The sequence below is a fragment of the Gossypium raimondii genome, chromosome 6 (assembly GCF_025698545.1).
Source record: "Gossypium raimondii isolate GPD5lz chromosome 6, ASM2569854v1, whole genome shotgun sequence".
Lineage (NCBI taxonomy): Eukaryota > Viridiplantae > Streptophyta > Magnoliopsida > Malvales > Malvaceae > Gossypium > Gossypium raimondii.
In genome coordinates this window covers 6,380,715-6,400,273 of record NC_068570.1, presented here as the reverse complement: position 1 = coordinate 6,400,273, position 19,559 = coordinate 6,380,715, and the positions used below count along the sequence as shown (strand labels likewise).

At 35.8% G+C, this 19,559-nt stretch overlaps 4 protein-coding genes across 9 annotated transcripts; 2 read left to right on the top strand and 2 right to left on the bottom strand.

Annotated features, from left to right (window-relative positions):
• Nucleotides 1–593: 593 nt before the first annotated feature.
• On the top strand, nucleotides 594–6,051 carry LOC105773754 (uncharacterized). 6 transcript variants are annotated; one of them, XM_012595851.2, is made up of 9 exons: nucleotides 598–3,866; nucleotides 3,967–4,151; nucleotides 4,292–4,363; nucleotides 4,455–4,607; nucleotides 4,716–4,879; nucleotides 4,974–5,121; nucleotides 5,252–5,374; nucleotides 5,467–5,554; nucleotides 5,646–6,051. In XM_012595851.2, exons 1-9 carry the CDS (start codon nucleotides 905–907, stop codon nucleotides 5,825–5,827), a joined length of 4,077 nt encoding a protein of 1,358 aa, XP_012451305.1. In that variant the 5' UTR covers nucleotides 598–904; the 3' UTR covers nucleotides 5,828–6,051. The 6 variants fall into 6 exon arrangements, 4 of the variants coding, with proteins under 4 accessions (XP_052488581.1, XP_012451305.1, XP_012451307.1 ...); XM_012595850.2 differs by having other exon boundaries at nucleotides 600–3,866; nucleotides 3,961–4,151; XR_001127150.2 differs by lacking the exon at nucleotides 5,467–5,554 and having other exon boundaries at nucleotides 596–3,866; nucleotides 3,961–4,151; nucleotides 5,239–5,374; nucleotides 5,646–5,672.
• Nucleotides 6,052–6,682: 631 nt separating this feature from the next.
• On the top strand, nucleotides 6,683–7,519 carry LOC105773922 (uncharacterized). The gene has a single exon (XM_012596127.2). The coding sequence runs from the start codon at nucleotides 6,902–6,904 to the stop codon at nucleotides 7,340–7,342; it is 441 nt and encodes a 146-aa protein (XP_012451581.1). The 5' UTR covers nucleotides 6,683–6,901; the 3' UTR covers nucleotides 7,343–7,519.
• LOC105773921 (homeobox protein knotted-1-like 3) lies at nucleotides 7,506–9,602 on the bottom strand. The gene is made up of 5 exons (XM_012596125.2): nucleotides 9,129–9,602; nucleotides 8,659–8,779; nucleotides 8,215–8,408; nucleotides 8,007–8,138; nucleotides 7,506–7,924 (listed from the first exon to the last, which is right to left on the bottom strand). Exons 1-5 carry the CDS (start codon nucleotides 9,417–9,419, stop codon nucleotides 7,790–7,792), a joined length of 873 nt encoding a protein of 290 aa, XP_012451579.1. The 5' UTR covers nucleotides 9,420–9,602; the 3' UTR covers nucleotides 7,506–7,789.
• Nucleotides 9,603–10,502: 900 nt separating this feature from the next.
• LOC105773495 (peptidyl-prolyl cis-trans isomerase CYP28, chloroplastic) lies at nucleotides 10,503–13,307 on the bottom strand. Its single transcript, XM_012595457.2, has 2 exons — nucleotides 12,590–13,307; nucleotides 10,503–11,030 (listed from the first exon to the last, which is right to left on the bottom strand). Exons 1-2 carry the CDS (start codon nucleotides 13,248–13,250, stop codon nucleotides 10,822–10,824), a joined length of 870 nt encoding a protein of 289 aa, XP_012450911.2. The 5' UTR covers nucleotides 13,251–13,307; the 3' UTR covers nucleotides 10,503–10,821.
• Nucleotides 13,308–19,559: the final 6,252 nt, after the last annotated feature.

Below are 19,559 nucleotides of genomic sequence, written 5' to 3'. Positions count from 1 at the left end.
TTGGAAGTGCAAGTTGCATAGAGATTGTCATCATCATATTGATTTATGACTTAGCCTTTATTGATATTGTTTTAGAAGATACAACAAACGCGATTTCACCACAGAAAACAAGCTTTTAGGATCGAAAATTTCCCCTGCAACTTTTGGGTGCAAATTACGAGATTGTTCTTTTGTTTGTTTAGTAGATAACAAATCTTTCAAATGATAAAATAATAATGCCTAAAAGATGTTCCACTAGCAACCGTCCACCTATATATATAACTGCCCATACCATTATCAACGGCTGACTGCAGAAGTTGTTTCTAGATTTGTAAATAAATAAGTTGGACATATTTTTCAATTTTAGAATATAAATAACGTTTTTATATTTTATAATGCTGAACACAATAATAATATTAGTTCCTTATAAATCGAAAAGAAAAAAAACAACATACTCATTAGATTTTGACTCCAACTTTGCATGAAACCATCCACGTGCCGTCACCCTTCCTCTTTTCTCATTTTCTTGTCCCCCATTAATTCCTTGCAACTTAAGAAAAGAAAATTACATATGGAAGTCACTGTCATTTTCAATCACCCACCACCCATAAATGGAAAAACGAAAACCAAAAGAGCAAAGTCCCGGAGAGAGGGGGATAGAAATAACAGGGAGATAAACTGACAAAAAGTGTGTTTGAAGGACAAGATTCATCGAATCTCAAAAGAAAGCCATGGATCAAAGGTGGCCCAGCTCCACTACCGACTCACTGTTTCTCCCTCTCTGCTCACATCTCTTCTTATTAAATTTTCTTGGTTTTAGGAATCGTTTTTAGCTCTGTTTCTTGCCTTTGGAAAATACCCCCTTTTTTTTTCTCCTCTAAACTTGATTTAGACTATATTTCAGCTGAACCCTGTATTATAGATTATGGCATTTGATCAAAATTCAATACAAGAAGATCTTAGACCATTGAATGTAGCTAGAATTGTAACTGAAGAGCCCCAAATTGCGGATGCGGTGGCTGCCACTAATAATACCCGCGGTACAACCATTGACGGGTTTCTTCCCAACTCGCCTCGGGAGCTTGAGACTTATGGTGGTGCCATGCCTGTTCTTTATCCAGCAACGGTGACTGATGCCGGTTTTGCAAGTTTAGGATATGGGAATGTAGTGCCCTTGACACCAGGTGTCCCTGCATGGAGGCCTCACATGCCTTTGCCTGGGCCGGTTGGGAATTCAAGTATGAACCTGGTTGGCGGGTTCGGTTATAGTCCGAATTTGGGCAATATGGTGGCTGCTAATGCCGTGCATCAGGTTAGTAATGATGTGGTAGCTGGGCATGGTTATAGTCCTAGTCTGGGCAATAGGATTAGTGGGAATAGGAGTGATCAATTGAGTAATGATAGGGTGACTGTAGGCTTAGCTCATAGTTGTAATATGGGAAACAGGGGTAGTCGTAATGGGAATGAATTAATAGGTGGGGTTGGTTATAAATCAAATTCAGGAGTTGGAAGTAATGGCAATGGTGCTGATCAGGTTAATGACGAGGGTGGGGATGATTCTGTGTCTGGGAAAAAGGTTAAGTTTTTGTGTAGTTTTGGGGGGAAGATATTGCCTAGACCAAGTGATGGGGTGTTGAGATATGTAGGGGGGCAGACAAGGATTGTTAGTGTTAGAAGAGATGTGAGCTTTAATGAGTTTGTGCAAAAAATGGTGGATACTTATGAGCAACCTGTGGTTATCAAGTACCAGCTTCCTGATGAGGACCTTGATGCATTAGTTTCCGTTTCATGCTCCGATGATCTTGTTAATATGATGGATGAGTATGAGAAAGTGATTGAAAGGTCTTCAGATGGAGCTGCTAAACTAAGGGTATTTTTGATTTCGGCTTCGGAACTTGATCCTTCCGGTACGGTTCAATTCGGGGATTTGCATGACAATGGGCAGAAATATGTTGAGGCAGTTAATGGAATTGTGAAAGGAGCTGCTGGTGGCATCGCACGTAAGCAGAGCATAGCAAGTGCGACTTCAACACCAAACTCTGATATTAGTGGGAGTGAAGCTGTTGATAGCTCAGGTGCTGTTCAAGGGGATGTTGGTGGACCTCCATCAACAAACTTGTTGTCGCCTAGAGGGAATTTACCTATTTCCGGTGTTCATTTAGGAAGCCCGGCAGTTAATATCGGTCCTCAAACACTTTCGTCCCAACTTGAGTTTGAGTCTGGGAGGACGGTGCAGCTTGCTTCAACACAGCAGCAATTGGGATATGATCTGCAGCAACACTATGCATCTACACATGTTGATCCTCGCTATGAAGTTACAAGCCATACCGAATATATGCAGTTTGCACCTCAAATGGAGTTCTCAAATCCTAAGTTCCTGGGAAATACTGGTTCTGTGTTCAATCAACAGCAGCCTCAAGGAAATGCCCCTCATCAGTACATTCCTGCTTTTAACATGACTATGACTCCCTCCATCTCTCATGTTGTTGTTAGACCAGCAGCGTTTCAGCCGCTGTTGCAACACCAACAAACTCCATTGGAGCATTATCCTGATCAAAATGCATTTGGAACAAGGGTAATTCAGCATCCTGTTTATCAGAGCCACAATATTTATCAGGCCGAGATTCCATCAGCAATGGTTGCAGGAGGTTATACTTTCCATCATACTCCACAAACTGAGCATGTTGTCTTCTCGGATGGATCATTGCAGCAGATCAAAGTAACTACTCCAGCGAAGATCCCCAGTATCGAGGACTGCTTTATGTGTCAAAAGGCATTGCCTCATGTGCATTCTGATCCTTTGGTGCAGGACCAAAGAGATGGTGATGTAACACCTATGGTGAATGCAGATTCTAGTTATCATGGTCTGCATCAAGAAGACTCAATGAGAATTTCATCAGTGAACAAAGTTGTGGTGACCGCACCGACAGGGGATGTCATTGCTCACCAGCAAGCTGGGGTGCGACAACTTGGCCATGTTGATCATCAAGTTGGTGGATTGAAGTCAGAGGCAGTTGGATGCTCTCAAGATCCTGATGCACCATATGGACATGAAGGAAATATTTCCCCAATAACAGATAATTCTGATCACCCTAGGATTCCAGCAAGCCTAGGTTTGATGGTTTTGGCAGGTGAGTTTCAATCACCATATGTTTTGCCAACTCAATACCAGTTCCAAAAGGAGGTTCCACATGTTGAGGCAATTGGCACTCATGCTTTAGAACAGCCAGTGCACGAAACGTCAAGGGTTCCTGCTGTACCTAAAGAAGATAGCGTAGACCCTAACCATCTGATCCAAATTGATAGGATGATGGAGACTCTTCAAATGAGCAATGAGCAGAGTAGTTTACCTATTGATAAAACTAGAAAAGAAGATATCTTGGATGAAAAATCTCCACATATAGCTGGGGAAGAGTTGCTATTGGATAATCTAGTAACACATGCACATCCAAAAGTTGGTGTTGAAGTTCAATATGGGAACCCTCCATTTTCTGGTGTTGTATCAGCACATACATTGGGATTCGATGAAGTTTCTTTGATGCAGCAGAAGATTGTACAATGCGACACCGAAGCTGTTCCTTCTAATGCTAACAGCCAAGCTTACTTTTCACCATCCAATAGAGGTGGAGATGTTTTGGATTCCTCCAACTCACTTTTTAGCAATCAAGATCCTTGGAATCTACAACAACATACTTACTTTCCTCCTCAACCTAACAAAATTCAAACAAAGAAAGAATTATTGGCTCTGCGAGAGGACCGAGACCCTTTTGGAGAGAACCAGGCAGTAATTGGTGGGGAATCTAATATCGAATTGGAAGATGAAGTTTACCAGCCATTAAGCCATTTAAATGAGAATTTGAGTTCAGACCACACACAGTCTATGAAAGGTGAAATATTTGATTTTTTAGTTTGTATATAATTTGGCATTTATCACTTCATGATTGGAGTAAATGTTCATTGTTGTTGCCTTCATTACCAAAGGCTCAGGTGAGGAACTCATCAGGGAAGAACTACAAGCTGTTGCTGAAGGAGTAGCTGCTTCTGTTTTCCGGTCCTCTACTCATTCAAATCCTGACGTTCCAGCAGAGACCAATGCATCTGGTAATGCAGGCTATCAAGACACAAATGTTTTACCCAGTGACATTAAACTGCAACACAAAGCTAAATTTGAGGTGCGGAATATAAGATCCTTTCGATTTCCATTTGTATGCTCATTTCGTCACCCCACCTTCCCCTTGCCTTCTTTTATCTGTGACTGCCTTCTCCAGATCCATTTATTGAGCTGTCCTTCATACTATTTTTCTTAACTTAGGAATTAAAGACTAAACAGCCAGATAGAACAAATTTTGGTCTTCGAGTTTCGGATGGCATTGGTGGCTTGCAGGTTGAACTTTAAGTACTGGTTTTATGTGATGTTTGTGCTTCTACTGTTAACTTCTATTGCCCATTAAAGCAGCTATATATTTATTTGGCAGGTTATAAAAGACAGAGACCTTGAAGAGCTGTGGGAGCTTGGTTCTGGCACCTTTGGTACAGTTTATCATGGGAAGTGGCGGGGTACTGATGTTGCAATTAAACGAATAAATGATAGATGTTTTGCTGGAAAACCCTCTGAACAAGAACGCATGGTTTGGTTCTATCCTTTTCTCTTTGCAAGCTCCTAATTTTTCAAATTAGTTCCATCTTTGTAATTTCACAGGCTAACAACTTGTACCATGGTTAACGCGTATGATTAGATTGATGATTTCTGGAATGAGGCAATTAAGCTTGCTGACTTGCATCATCCCAATGTTGTGGCTTTCTATGGTGTTGTACTTGATGGTCCTGGTGGTTCTGTAGCAACAGTGACGGAATATATGGTTAGTGGTTCTTTAAGAGATGCTTTACAGAAGAGCGAGAGGTACTAAAAGTTTTGTTTGCTATGCTAGACAAGTGTGATTCAGTTGTACATTTATTTGGCTATAAATAATAATTGGATGACTTGCTGTTGCCAGGAACCTTGACAAGTGCAAGCGGCTTTTGATTGCCATGGATGTGGCCTTCGGAATGGAGTATTTGCATGGAAAGAATATAGTGCACTTTGATTTGAAGAGTGATAATTTACTTGTCAATCTTCGAGATCCTCACCGCCCAATATGCAAGGTTCGTACTTAGGCCCGAGTTTCATTTGCAATTCCATATCTTGAGTCCTACATTACTTTTAATGTTTTCTAAATTTCATTCTGAACTCATTCAATTGTTCGGTTCTCATATGCCTAGTTTCCGTTACCAGGTTGGTGATTTGGGGCTATCAAAGGTGAAATGTCAAACTCTAATATCAGGTGGTGTGCGCGGAACACTTCCATGGATGGCGCCAGAACTTCTGAATGGCAGCAACAGTCTCGTGTCGGAAAAGGTTTGTGATTACCACATAGTCTAGTATCATGTAAATGCTCTTTTCCCCCTACATATAGGTAGTTAATAGTGTTGATATTTCCTCGAATTTAGGTTGATGTGTTCTCGTTCGGTATTGTGATGTGGGAGCTTCTCACTAGAGAAGAACCATATGCAGACTTGCACTATGGGGCTATTATTGGTAAATTGCCTTTATTTATAGATGTAAATCATGAGTTCCTTTCTTTGTGCTATGGCGGGTCACAGTTTATATCCAACCATCATTGTTTCAGGTGGTATTGTGAGTAATACACTGCGGCCAGCGGTTCCAGAATCATGTGATCCCGACTGGAGATCATTGATGGAGAGATGCTGGTCATCAGAGCCATCAGAGAGACCAAATTTCACCGAGATCGCGAACGAGTTACGGTCAATGGCTGCTAAAATTCCACCACGTAAAGGACAAAGCCCATAATCCTCAGTCTGAAAATGAAATTGAACAATCTGCTCATAGGTCATATATGTGTTTGCGAGGGAACTGACTTTTTCCCCACTGGTTTTTTTATATAGATGGTTTCATACAAATCTTGAATGCGCTGTAAATACAGTTCCATATAAGTGGAGAATGTTTTCCTTTTTCTTTAATTGTAAAATCTTACATCATTCTTCAATCAAACAAGGTTGAATTTACTTGCTTAACACATACAAAATAAATATATATTAAATATATAATATATTAAGATAATTAAATAATATAAAAAGTTTAAAAATAACGGCTTAAAATGGGGTTGGATTAGTTTTTATTATTATTATTATAAATATGAGTATTTTAAAGCTATATTTTGAGTCGAAATGAGTTTAAGTAAGTATAAAATGTGTTAATATTATAGTTAAGCTTAACTCAAACTTGACCCAGCTCAACCCATGAAGAGTTCTAATATATTGTATATTAACTTAAACTTAAATGAGTTTATCGTCATCAAATTCTTTAATAAGACTAAAAGTAAATCAAATTTTAAAATAAAATTGTATAATTATAAAGATATTCAAAATTTTCTTTTGTCACTTTAAAATAAAAATATCAATAACTTTGTTTAGGTTTTCAATATTCTTCATATTTCATTAAAATTTTAATTAAATTTAATTAATTGCATAGTCATTTTATTAATTAAGGATTTTTTATTTTAAAAATTTAACTTAAATTTGAAATTTTGTTCCTCCGTACTTACGCGATTTTTGACTCTGCCATTTTCTTCCTCCATACTTTTTCATGTAGGCGATTTTTCCACTTTCCGATGACATTAAGAATAAAGATACCGCGTAGCACTGAGCCGCCATCCATACTCAAGGCATGCCTTACCTACTATTTAACATTTGTTTATTTATTTTATTTAATTTCCACCATTTCCTTCCCACTTCTCTTTTCCTTCTCTTCATCTTCCAGAAATTCTCCATATAAGAAAAAGCATCATCCTTTTTTATCCCTATCCCAATCCCAATCCAAATTCCAAAATCCTTTCTTTTCTTTCCTGTTTTGGTTTCCTTTCCCATGAAAAATTCTCAAGAGAATCCAATCTTCATGCAAGCAGAAGTTGAAGATGGAGGAGTTTGGGGTAAAGGGTGTGGTTGTTTTAATCTCTTCTGCCTCAAACGGCGCCGATCATACAACCACATCGATGAATCCGATACCTTACTGCACCAGAGAGGTGAACAACACACGGAGGAATGGTGGAAATGCAAACTGAATAAACTGAAACAATTCTCGGAGAAAGTAGCAGGGCCAAAGTGGAAGAACTTTATGAGAAAGATGGGTGGATATTGCGATAAGCGGAAAGATCAAAAGAACAGGTTTCAATATGATCCTTGTAGCTATGCTCTCAACTTCGATGAAGGCGATGATAAAGAAGCAGATGATTTGCTTCGTGGTTTCTCTTCCAGGTTTACTGCTCCATTTGAACATGATAGGCAACGAGTCCCCTCAGGATTGTAAAATAATTATACGGATTCAACATGTCTGCAAATTGTTTTACGTTTATTCTATGTTCTTTTAGAATCCATGTTTAAGTACAGTAATATTCTTTTGTTTCTTGCAATCCTAGGAACCTGTTTGATGCATATTTGATTTCAAGGAAATGGGTATATTATAATGTCAATTAATTGGTAAAAACATGTTATATATGACCAAGTAGATAATTACATTATAAACCCACGACTTATTGAAGTCATTCTTGTACATACATAGGAAAGCATGAGCCAAATGATTACAGAACCATCTAGCAAAGCTATATTAATGCTATGCAGAGCGCTTTTCTTTTGCTTACATTAAGGCTTCATCACTGGTTTAACCTGCATACTTCTTTTCCAAATTAAAATCGACAAATGTTCTCGTGAAAAGCTCATTTTCATCAAGACACATATGCATACATCCATTAGCAGCCTACTTCTCACGTTTGCTCTTCAGAGAAGTGGAGGGGGTATTATGCCAATTCCTTTTTCTTTGGTTTATAAACCAATTATTAATCTGCTTCAACTGTAATCCTGTTTTCTGTGCTAATCTTGCTTTGTCTTCTTCCTGAAGCAACACTTGATCAGAAAACTGTTGAAAAGAACACATTTTGAGGATCAGAACTACCTGAGAAATACATCACACTCACTGTTGGGTAAGGCCATTTGGAATGTGACTGCCACCATGCTTTTAAAATCAAGGTGGTGTCACCAGGTAGCTTTCCAGCTCTTCTCTTGCGCAGAATTTCCTCTCTAACGTCCACAATTTTCTCTTTGTAACCCTTAAAAGACACGAATTTTTTAGTTGCAGAATACAGATCAAGCCAGTTTACTATTTAACTTTTTAAGAAATCCTACCTGTTTCAATTCGTGCTTAAGTTCTTGCCTAACATGTTCCATTAAGGATCTCTCAGTTTCTGATGGGACAAGAGGGCCAAATCCCATGCTGTCAATCCCATCGAAGCTTCCATCAAACAAACTGTGATCATTATCTACAACTTCATCTTCATCATCAGACATTGTTGCACCTGTGCCTTCACCTGGAGATACACCTGTTCATGCTTCATAGTTTAGCTCTACGTTTTTTCACTTCAATCTACAGTTAATGCAGTAATACCAAACAGGACAAATTCATTATTATGAATGAGAGTAACAAGGAAAGCTATCTATAGAATTCAAAGACTTAAGTCCAACTCCTATGGATGACATAGCTACATCACAATATAAAGATGCATTGACATGTTACTTTTACTTTCTTCTATCAACTCCAAAACAGTATTTACAGTGCAGAGAATCATTTACCTGTTAAACTTTGAAGTGATTGCTCAAGATCCCAACAAGACATAACCGCTTCCATTGCATGAACACGAACATGTTGTTGCAATTGGTCTTTAAAGAAACCAAGCAATAGCACATAATTTGCCTACATTAAAGGGAAAACGAAAGAGAGAATACTCAAATGAAAAAGATGACATTACTGATCACATACACATGTTTTATAAGAAAATTACCCTCAGTTGAGTTCCATAATTTTCTTGAACAGGGTTAAATTAAAATTTTACCTTTTGAACAGTCGCCTACTGCTGTTAAATAAAATATACTTAAATGCAAATAATTAGCCATCAAAACTTGAATACAACAAAAAGAAAATCAAAACAGAACAAGTCAGTAGATCATAAACAAAGGAACAAAGAATAAGGGGAAAATAAAACTACGAATCCAAGGGTCAAGGGTGAGTACCCAAATCTGGAAAGAAGAGAAAAAGGGGTTACCATGAAGTGATCGAGTTCATGGTGAGCAGCCCCAGCAGCAGGTGATGATGAGTACTTAGCTGAGACATCTTGGGACCTAGCCAACTGAGCATCGATCTTAGGGAGCTGGTCAACAGGCGTGGCAACACGTAGACAAGCCACGTGGCCTTCCAACAACTGGGGGTACATGGGATGCCCTATTATCTCGGCCTTGCATTTAGCTGGGTCGAAGTTGGGAGGTGAAGAGGGTTGGTTAAAAGCAAGGGTTTGCATGTGTTCACTATGGTGGGAGACAAAACCATCAAAAGCCATGTTTGAAGAGGTTTAAGTTTTGGTAAAGAAGAAGATCAAAGGAGAGAGAGATGTAGCTATGAAGAGAGAAAAAAACACCAAAGCAGGGTTGTTGGAGAATTGTGAAATAAAAGAGACGGGGAGATCTACAATGACGCAGGAGGAACAGCCAATGATGTTTGAGTTAAAATTTCTTGGTCTACTGGTTGTTAATTTGGTTGGCGTTTTCATTATTATAATTTCATTTGGGCTTTGGCACTTAGGCCTACAGGAAATGGGGAACATACAAAGGTTTAGAGATATCAAGCTTTAAATATATAATATATATATATATATATTATATTGAGTTTGAGCTTATAGATATAAAATATAAAACATTATTAATTTTGGTTATCAATTAGTCTATAATAATTCGAGTAATTACCTGATTTTAAATCAAATTAATTGATAACCGGAATTTTAAAAAAATTTTAATCAACCTCTAACCAAATTAATTTCGATGACTTTGTAATTATTGGTAAATCCTACACACTAAACTGTGGCCGACGTTAGACCTATTCTTAGGGCATGCCAGATTAAGTTTAGACAAGATATTTTAAAAAAAAATTATATGCATAAACTTAGCTTTAACCTAAAATATGAATTCAAAATTTTGTCTAAATCCAACTATCATTATTTGAGCTTAACCTAGCTTGTCCAGATTATTTTCTTTATTAATTGCATTTCATTAAACAACAAAAATTGCAACCGTTTAATGAGTCTTGCGGAAATATGATAATTTCCTTCATGAATTATAAACCGACTCGTTGAATTCATAAGATACCTGATCTTTCGTTTCTAGACCTAAGCCAATAATAGAACCTCTACATTATATTCTAGGAATTTGCATAAACTTAATTTTGACCTAGAATATCAACTCAAAATTTTACCCAAATCCAACTATCATTATTCAAGCAAAGCCTAGCCTGTCCAGATTGTTTTCTTCGTTAATCGCATTTCATTAAACCAAAAAAATGCAACCGTTTGATGAGTTCTACACAAATCACAGCAGATTTATAAACTACTATCAATTCCATCATATTTATAAGCAGGTAGACAAACAAATTAAAAACTTTGAATTGCTAGACTTGGTATTTAACTAAGTTGATTCATACAAATACAATTATATAGTGTAAGTCGAATTTAACATCAGCAGCCCTATTCCCATAGTCCAGACTGAAGCTTTCTCTGTATAGGAGAAGAAAAATCTTGAATTGCTGGAATGGGGTTCCTCTCAATTGTTTAATGCATAGATGTTATATGTTTGTGTTCTTCTCTTTCTAAAAATGCAAGATTACAGACAAGGAGTTTGTACATGCAAATGAGGGGAGGCTAAAGAATGAATATATATATATATAAATAAATAAATTGATATATAGATGTTTTAAGGCAGAGTAGGTGACATTGAAGGCTTGGTAACTTGGAGCTCGCCACAGTCACTGATATAAACAGTTTTAAGAGGCCTGTTCCATAACGTGCGCCCTTTTTGTGCTCTTTCATCTCCGAAGAATTCAGCCAAGTCATTTAGTTGCCGAATTCTTTCTGATGGTTTGTACGTTGGGATGGAAGCGATCGCAGTCACAACATCCAACCCTGAAATGAAATAACAACAATCAAAGGTGGCATTATTTCTTTGAAACCTAGACAATTCAAAAGAGTATACTTCCAAGAATTCTTCGATAAGGAGGACATATACTTCAAGTTCAGAATGAACTATAAATACATATGAGGTTTCACAGTAATATCAGAGTTTCAGAAGTACAAGCATGTTAGGAATAGTATGCATTTTGCTAGAAAGGCAAATGGAAACAGACACGCGAATATGCATCATCGAAACAGTATAAGAAATCTAAACTTGTTTATATCTGATAATAGAGAGAAATCTTGTATTTCTACTTACAGTGTTAGGATGTTTTAAGATTACAAGTAGGTTTTCTATAAGCGATCTTGACTGCCATGAAACATAGAGAGATGCCCTACTAAAATTATGGGCATTTGAGCTTAATGAATCAAAATTAGGCACCAAAAGCCACAGCAAAGCACTGAAAGCAATGCACTATAGCCTATATTACTTAGGCTTAGATGTGAATGTTGGATATAAGCATGCATTCAATACAAAGATGCTCAATTTTTTAAAGTTTTATTTTCTCTGTATATTTAAAGAATCATACACCTGTACCCCTGTCTGACTATATATGTCAAACACGAGTGTTGGATATAGATACTATAAAGAAAATAAAGAGTTGGAGTAACATAACCCCTTGAGCATTGATGGAGATGCCATCCAAATGCATTTCTATTTTATTATGCTGTTCACCTAAAGCTTATAACTGTGTGGGAACTATACACTCCAAAAATAAGAATTAAACTTGGTACAGTTCCAAATAAGCGTTTTCCAAGATATACATTCCTAAATTCTAAATCCTAATTCCGGCAAAACCATGTCCCCAGTTTTGACAAGAGTTTGAAGCTTTAATCAGAGTTGTTGCATCAAGATAAATGCAGAAGCACATGCTAACCAGAATAGAAGCAAACCATTAGAAATCAATATGCATCAAAGCAGCAAGGCTTGTATAAGGATCCAGACTTATGTTCAATAACTGATTGAGATCTTGTAGTTCTCCACTGAAAGTTCACGAACATGCATCTTAAGATTACTCAATCCATTTTACTATGTCATCTAGCTTAAGATCCTATATTACTCAGACTAGGGTATGTTCAACTTTTTCTAAGGTTTTTTCATGTATTTGGAGGAGGGACATACTTTTGTCCGAATATGCATCGGACATGAGTGTCGAATACTAGTACTTTAATACTATAAACTACTGCAATGAGATCGCAATGAGGAGGTCATATCTTCATAAAGACAAGGGCATTCAAAGACGATGACATGCAAACCTTAACACAGAGACCACAATTTAGACTACTGTCATGATATATAGAAACCAGTCCTCTGCTAAATAAAAACTATGACATTTAATCTCAACAAATCCAAATTTCGAATATATTTCTTCAGTTATTCCTTAATTTATTCCAAGATTATATATAATCGTGATCTGTTATGGAATTCGACAAGACTAGACACCCAAAAACCACATAAAATGGAACTAATTTCAACAATTTCAGACATAAAATAGAGACCAAAACCTTACCTTCAAGCACGGTCCCAAAAACAATGTTGTTGTTATCGAGTTGAGGACAGGGGCCAGGCCCTGTAGTAATCAAGAACTCAACATTCCTATACTCAGAATCAAGCTTAACTTCATCGTCGTCGTCGTTCTCTGACAAACAAAGGGAAACGACACCGGGCCTTGAATGTCTAAGCAAGAAGGCCTTAGAGTCGACAGTCTCAGTGTTCCGAGGCAAGTCCAAGGCAGGGGGCAAACGGACTTCGCCGTATTCTCTACTGCGGCCTTGGCGTCCAGCTTGGAAGAACTGCCCAGGGAATATTTTGTGGACGAGGGTGTTTTTGTAGGAGGAAGAGGTGCACATGCGCTTGAAAGTGGAGACAGTTAGAGGAAGGAGGTTGCCGTAGAGGCCGAGGACTAGGCGGCCTAACGGAGAAGGGTCGGAGCATAGAGGGATGCTGTCGGCGGCAGTAGCGTTGCGGAAGTAGGTCGGGCAGAGGGAGAAGTCAAGGTAGACCCGGTCGGTTATGTTGGTGTCTAGTTGAGGTGGTAATGAGAGAGAGGTGGTGGGGAGGGTAGTGGTGAGGGTGGAGGAGAGGAGAAGAGAGCGGCGAGTGAGGGTGGTAGCGGTGGACGAAGAAGAGAGAAAGGGTAGAGGATGGATTGGTGATAGAGGGGAGGCCATGAGAGTAGTGAAAGGAGCAGAAGGAGATTGGAGTGGTTGGAACTTGGAAGCTAGGGGGAGAGCGGGGCCTACACAACTATTCTTTTTAGTTTATTTTTTTTTCTTTTTCAATTTTAATATAATGTTATAAAAAATTACAAATAATATGGAAAGTGAATCTATCTATATAGTTATTTTTATTTATCTCAAGTTATATTTTAGTCACTTATGTTTGAAATGTTACGTTTTGGTCACTTACGTTATCGCGTTGTAACATTTTAGTTACTGAGTCATTAATTGCCGTTAACGGTATATCTATAAACTGACATGGCATATCAAATCATCAATTCAAACAAAAATTTTAGGTTAATTTATACAATTGGTTCCCATATTTTTTCGTTTTGAGCAATTTAATTTTTTTCTTTTATGTTCTATTCACTTTCTCTTTTTTTTTTTCCTTTATTTTCTATTCTCTTTTGCTTCTCCCTCTGTTTTCCTCCCTTCTCCATTTCTTTTAATGTAGTTTTTCTATGTTTTCCATTTGTTAAAGCTAGTCCCTATACTTTTATTTTTTTGAACAATTTAATTTTTTTCGAGTGAGGTGAGCTTGTGGACTAGTTTTAACAAATGAAAAACATAGAAAATTTACGTTAAAAGAAATAAAGAAGAGAGGAAAACAGAGGGAGAAGCAGAATAGAATGAAAAAAAAGAAAAAGAAAAGAAAGTTAAAAGAACATAAAAGAAAAATATTAGATTGCTCAAAATGAAAAAATATAGGGACCAATTGTATAATTTAACCTAAAATTTTCATTTGAAATGATGATTTAACGTGTCATGTCAGCTTTCCGTTACACCATTAATGACAATTAAAGACTCAGTGACAAAATGTTACAACACGATAACATAAGTGACTAAAACGTAATATTTCAAACAAAAGTAACTATTTTGGTAGTTTACCTATCTATATAATATATTCACTATATAAATAATAGGTATATTAAATTTAAATAATATTTAGCTGTGATACGAGCCATTAAGGATCTACTTCAACGTTTTTGAATGGTTCAGATTACACATATCTTCAAAGAAGGCAACAAACTAGCTGATAGTTTGGCAGCATTGGCGTTCTCAAGACCTTTGAAAAGATTTATATTCATGCAACCATCAGATAAAACTCTTCAACTATTACACCATGATTATTCTGAAATGGATTGGCCTCGAATGATGATATTTTTTTTTCATTTATCTATCTATTTCTTGCTTTTAACCAAATAATTAAGTATTTTCACTTTCTATATAAATTCCATTATTATGTATTCAATTAAATAAATTTTCTTTTAAATATTATTTTATGAATTTTATTTTAATTGTGAGCTTAGTTTTATTTATATCCAATATTAATTTTAATTTTTAACCTTTTAGATTAAATAAGGTTAAAATTGTCTTTTACAATTAATTTTTAAATCTTATTAGTGTGTATATATATTATATTTTCAGCTCTCATGAGTCTTTTACAGTAGTAAATAGGGTTTATTTATTTTAATTAAGTTAATAATCTTTGAGATTCATTTTAAAATCTTTTAAAAATAAAAGAACATAGTTTTGACAAAAAATTAGGGTGAAATTGCATCAGTTTAAAACTTTGATATTTTATATTGATTATTGTGAATATTAGACAGTATTATGTTAATTAAACTTATCTATATAATATAAAATCAGCTCTTATGGAAGTCACTAAAATTAATAGAGGAATTTAAGTATTTTTGAAAATATATTATAAATAATTATGCATGTAATGTTGGTTTAGTTTTAGTTAAATAAGGATGAAAATAGATCTTTTGTAGTGTGTTCTAATTTAATGTCTCACTAATTAATTCAATTTGTTTTACATGTTCTAACATTTCTTAATTTTTCGTCCAAAAATTTATTCTTTTCTGCCATTTTATATAGTTCTATCTCATGTAGTAACTCATTTACTTTTGATTGTTTACATATACCTCCTTGAATCAGTGATTGGAAGCTGCAAATTTTCATAGAACTACGGTTCAAGCTCTCTCACATATGGGTAAGAAAATCACTTGAATTCGGGATGACCATTGACGAGAGTTTGAAAATGAAGAATTTGCTATTTTTTGTGATAATGTCGTGACTCTTTAGCTCCAAACAAATTGGGGTTATGTCTAGTTTAAGGGTCGTCAATACAAGGTTACCTAATCTTCCATACATTATATTTCAGGAATTTGAAGAATTTTCTATTGCATGACATATGTGGATATACGTAGACAAGCAATATGTATCAATACATAGCCCATGTCTAGTGCCCATTGGTTTGTTTTTGACTATTTTGAGCCTTCTAAAACTCGTATTTGGATATTGATATTTGCAACCACTCATGAAGTGTTTTTATTTTAAAATAATTTTACAACCTTCAAAATGATTTTTATCTAAATTATATGATTTTATTAAATTGTTTCAAATTTTGATTTATTACAAAATTTTGAGATTTTAGCTATGTATGGTTCAATGGCATCTCTCTCCCGTATCAAACATTGGTGCAGGTAAGAGGTGTTACAGAGGAAGCTTAAAAGACTTGTTGGTGACCATGGAGGTTTAGATGGCCAATATTAAGTCTATCGTTTATGATGTCCTGACTCAAGTGGAGGGCACCAAAGACTTTCTTTATGAGGTGAAGTCTGGCATGATGAAGTCCTATAAAGAGCTAAAATCACAACTTTATAAAAATCTGAAAGGAACCTTGAATTTTAGTACGATGCATTTCCCCAAGGGTGTCCTAAAACTCCTCCACTGGATTGTAGTACGAAATAATATTATCTAAAGATCTCTAACAAAGTAGGCATATGTCAAATGTGAATACCCCTCAAAGTTACGGGCATAACATTTGGCATAGAAACCCAATCTTGATTGAAATAAATACCACGATTTTGATATTTTTTTCAATGAAATTATCACATATATAGTTTGCTTAATGGATACAAAACACCCACATCTAAGCACGTATTTTATTTTCTTGTAATTTGCATTTATATTAACTAAAGAAAATATTGGTTTTTGTTTCCCTTGTGGTAAGCCTTGAAGAGGAGGGATATTTCAAGTATCCATTTAAGATAATGTCTTTTAAGACTATTCTGGATGTATGATTCAATTTTAGTAGTAATATTCCATTTCATTTGGAAAATGCAATAAGATGTTTGGGGTAATATAAGTGATTGAGAGGTGGTAACTTATATCATATGAGGGAATTTTGTGAATAGTTTTATTGCTATTGATGGGTGGCTTTACGATTTCTTATAGACACATACATCCCATGTAATTCAATCTTATGGTTCTTCATTATTTATACATGGCCTTCTTTTCTTAGATGCTCATTTTGTATGAGCTTTTAGTTTAATATTTCTATTTAGCTAATGTGATTATTGGCAAGAACTTATTGAACCCATCATTTAGGTTCATAATAAATTAAAAGTTTTTTTACTATTCAACCTAAAACCTTGAGCATTGTACAAGGACATAGGGGCAACCCATTACCTCTTGGGTGAAATTGTAACAACATGAGCATTCTTCCTTGCAAGAATTATCATAGTAAGGTACTAGCTAGGAGGATTTGAAATGTATTATGGCCTTAAGATTTCTAAGGATAAGCTCGGGACCCTGATGTTTGTTTGATTTAATTTGGAATTGCTATTATGCATGACTTTGAAAGTGTGATGATATTACGGAGGAGCGTCTTTATTAGAATATTTTTGCTTCTCACTTCAAGTAATTAACAATAATTTTGTGTGAACTTCTAAAAATCTATTTCATGCAACTAAACAAGGAAATTTTGAGGCTTGGATACAATATCCTTTACATGTAAGATCGATTGCTTATGCAATTTGAGATCTTCATTTTGGTTAATCAATTGTGGAAGCTTTTACTTGAGGGGATATTCCTAGCCCAATGGATATCACTTACTTTGGTGTTTTATCAGTGGTGGTATACATTTGGGTTACGTACTAATGAAAATCATTATACTAGAGCCCTTTTTCTATTATTTATTTCTACTTTATACTTAATATCGAGTTGGTTATTGTTGCTACCTTAAGTTGCTTATTTGTTTAACACAAGAAGTGAAATGGAAGTGCTAGGTTGTAGTGGCCACTATGGCTTAGCATTGCGATAAACTGTGCCAACAAAACAAAAATAACACCAAGGTTTTTTACGCAGTTCTGTTTCCTTACGTCCACAAAAGCCTAGATTAGTGAGAAATTCCACTATCCTCTCATTGAGAACTTGGGAAGTAAACACTCTTAACAATGCTTACAATACAACCTTTGCACTCTCTCACTAAAATAGTTCCTAAATGAACAGATTCAAGTGTTCTCAAGAAGCTTCTTACAAAACCTAGACAACCCGTACAAAATATTCAATTCATCTTGCTAACACAGAATCTAAGTGAATACAAAGTAACACCTTGAAAATAACTATTACAATCACAATAATCAAAGTACAATCAATCAATCGAAGATCTGAATTCCAAAACAACTACATAGTTTTCATCGATTCTCTATGTTTCAAGGGATTATTTGATTCACTCGTATCTAATCTAATATTCAAATTACCAAGGATTGATTTCCATAAATGGACCAAAGTATCTTCAATAAAACATTAGATAACCAGGTCCAAAGATTTCTTCATTAAATTGTCAAACCGAATAAGAGAAATATTAAAACTACCTCAGTGGCAGTCTACAGTTGATACTGCCGAGTGCCAGTCAACAACTATCGACTCATTTTGCCTCAACAATTACACCAACAAATGAAATGGAAAACAAATGTTTCGTGTGTCAAAAACACCAAATCTTATCTCAATCGTCATTTATCAACATCACTCGAAGTAAGTTCCTTGGCTTGGACGGGGCACTTAATCTGTGTTGCTATTAGTGGATCTTGAGAGAATATGTTCAATGAAATAATTTCTTAGATATCTTATCGCATCCCTAAATGTTAGACCCATTTTTTTCTGGTAAACCCCAATTCCCTAATCATTTATTTGGTACCTACCGAGTATCAAGAACTACCATGCTAACCCTTTTCCGGGGATTGCATCCACAAACATAGAGTTTATGCTTGACTGATATTGTACACCATCATTTAGCTATTTCATTTTTTTCTCCTTGCTGGTCATATGTATAAAACTAACTTCGAATTAGTTATACTTTGAGAATCCATATATTTTTTTTCAATAGAAAAGAAAGGGAGAGCTTTTAGATATTGTGTGTCTTAAGATACTATAACCAATTAAGGTATGGATTCAAACAAAAAATAAAAAAAGGGATACTCTCTTGTTTTTGTTAGCTTTTTGGCGACATGGTCGAGTGATAAGGTGGGAGATTGCAAATCCTTATTCTTCAATTCAAATATTGCTAATTCATGGGGCTGCCAAGTTCCCAATTCTGCATACATGAGAGAAAACAATCTTCTAGAATCACGAAGCTATAGCTTTTTCATCTCGAATGATATGAGACATTTCTACTTTACATAGGTAAGAGAAATAGTCCTTGGAATATAATCATCCCCTTCTTCTCGTATTAACACATATATTTGTTGATTACAAAAGAAACAAGGATTTAGATAATCAGATTGCAAGTTTGTCATGTCTTTTCTGTTTGTAATTCGAGTACCGCTATTGTCACGTTTCATTGAATCTGGCAATAAATTTATATTTCTATCTATATTTCATCGACGATATTAATTAAGAACTTGGCCATTTTCAAAAAACAATAAACTAAAATATGATGTCCTCCATATTCCTGCCTCTGTTTCACATATGAAGAAAAAACAGAGCTGAATACTTTTGGGGTTAATATATATAGTAATCCTGATCCATTGTTCATATTTATATCATATGAATTGCCAATGAGTTCTTGCTATATAACATATCATTCACTACAGTAAAACAAGTTTTTAGTGGCGTTTGGATTAAAAATGCCGCTAAAGATAAAGGTGTTTTTCCCAAAAGGTTCTTTTTTCTCAGAACTGGTATCAACAAACCTTCATAAAAACCTAAAAGGTAAAGTACTTCGTTTCCTTTATCCTCTCTTTCCCATCAGCCGCCACAAGCTTTCCATCATCACGGTGGTTTGCTCCTTCATTCGGCGACCTCCTACCGCCTCCCCTTGCTCGTCATTGCAAAACCTCACTCACTTACGTTGGCTCATCCGTACCCCTAGCCACTATCTACCTTCATTTTAACGCCGTTCTCTGTTCTACACTTTGTTTACTTCTCTCTTTCCCTCTTCCTTCCGTCATCTTCATTGCTCGTTCTTCCATC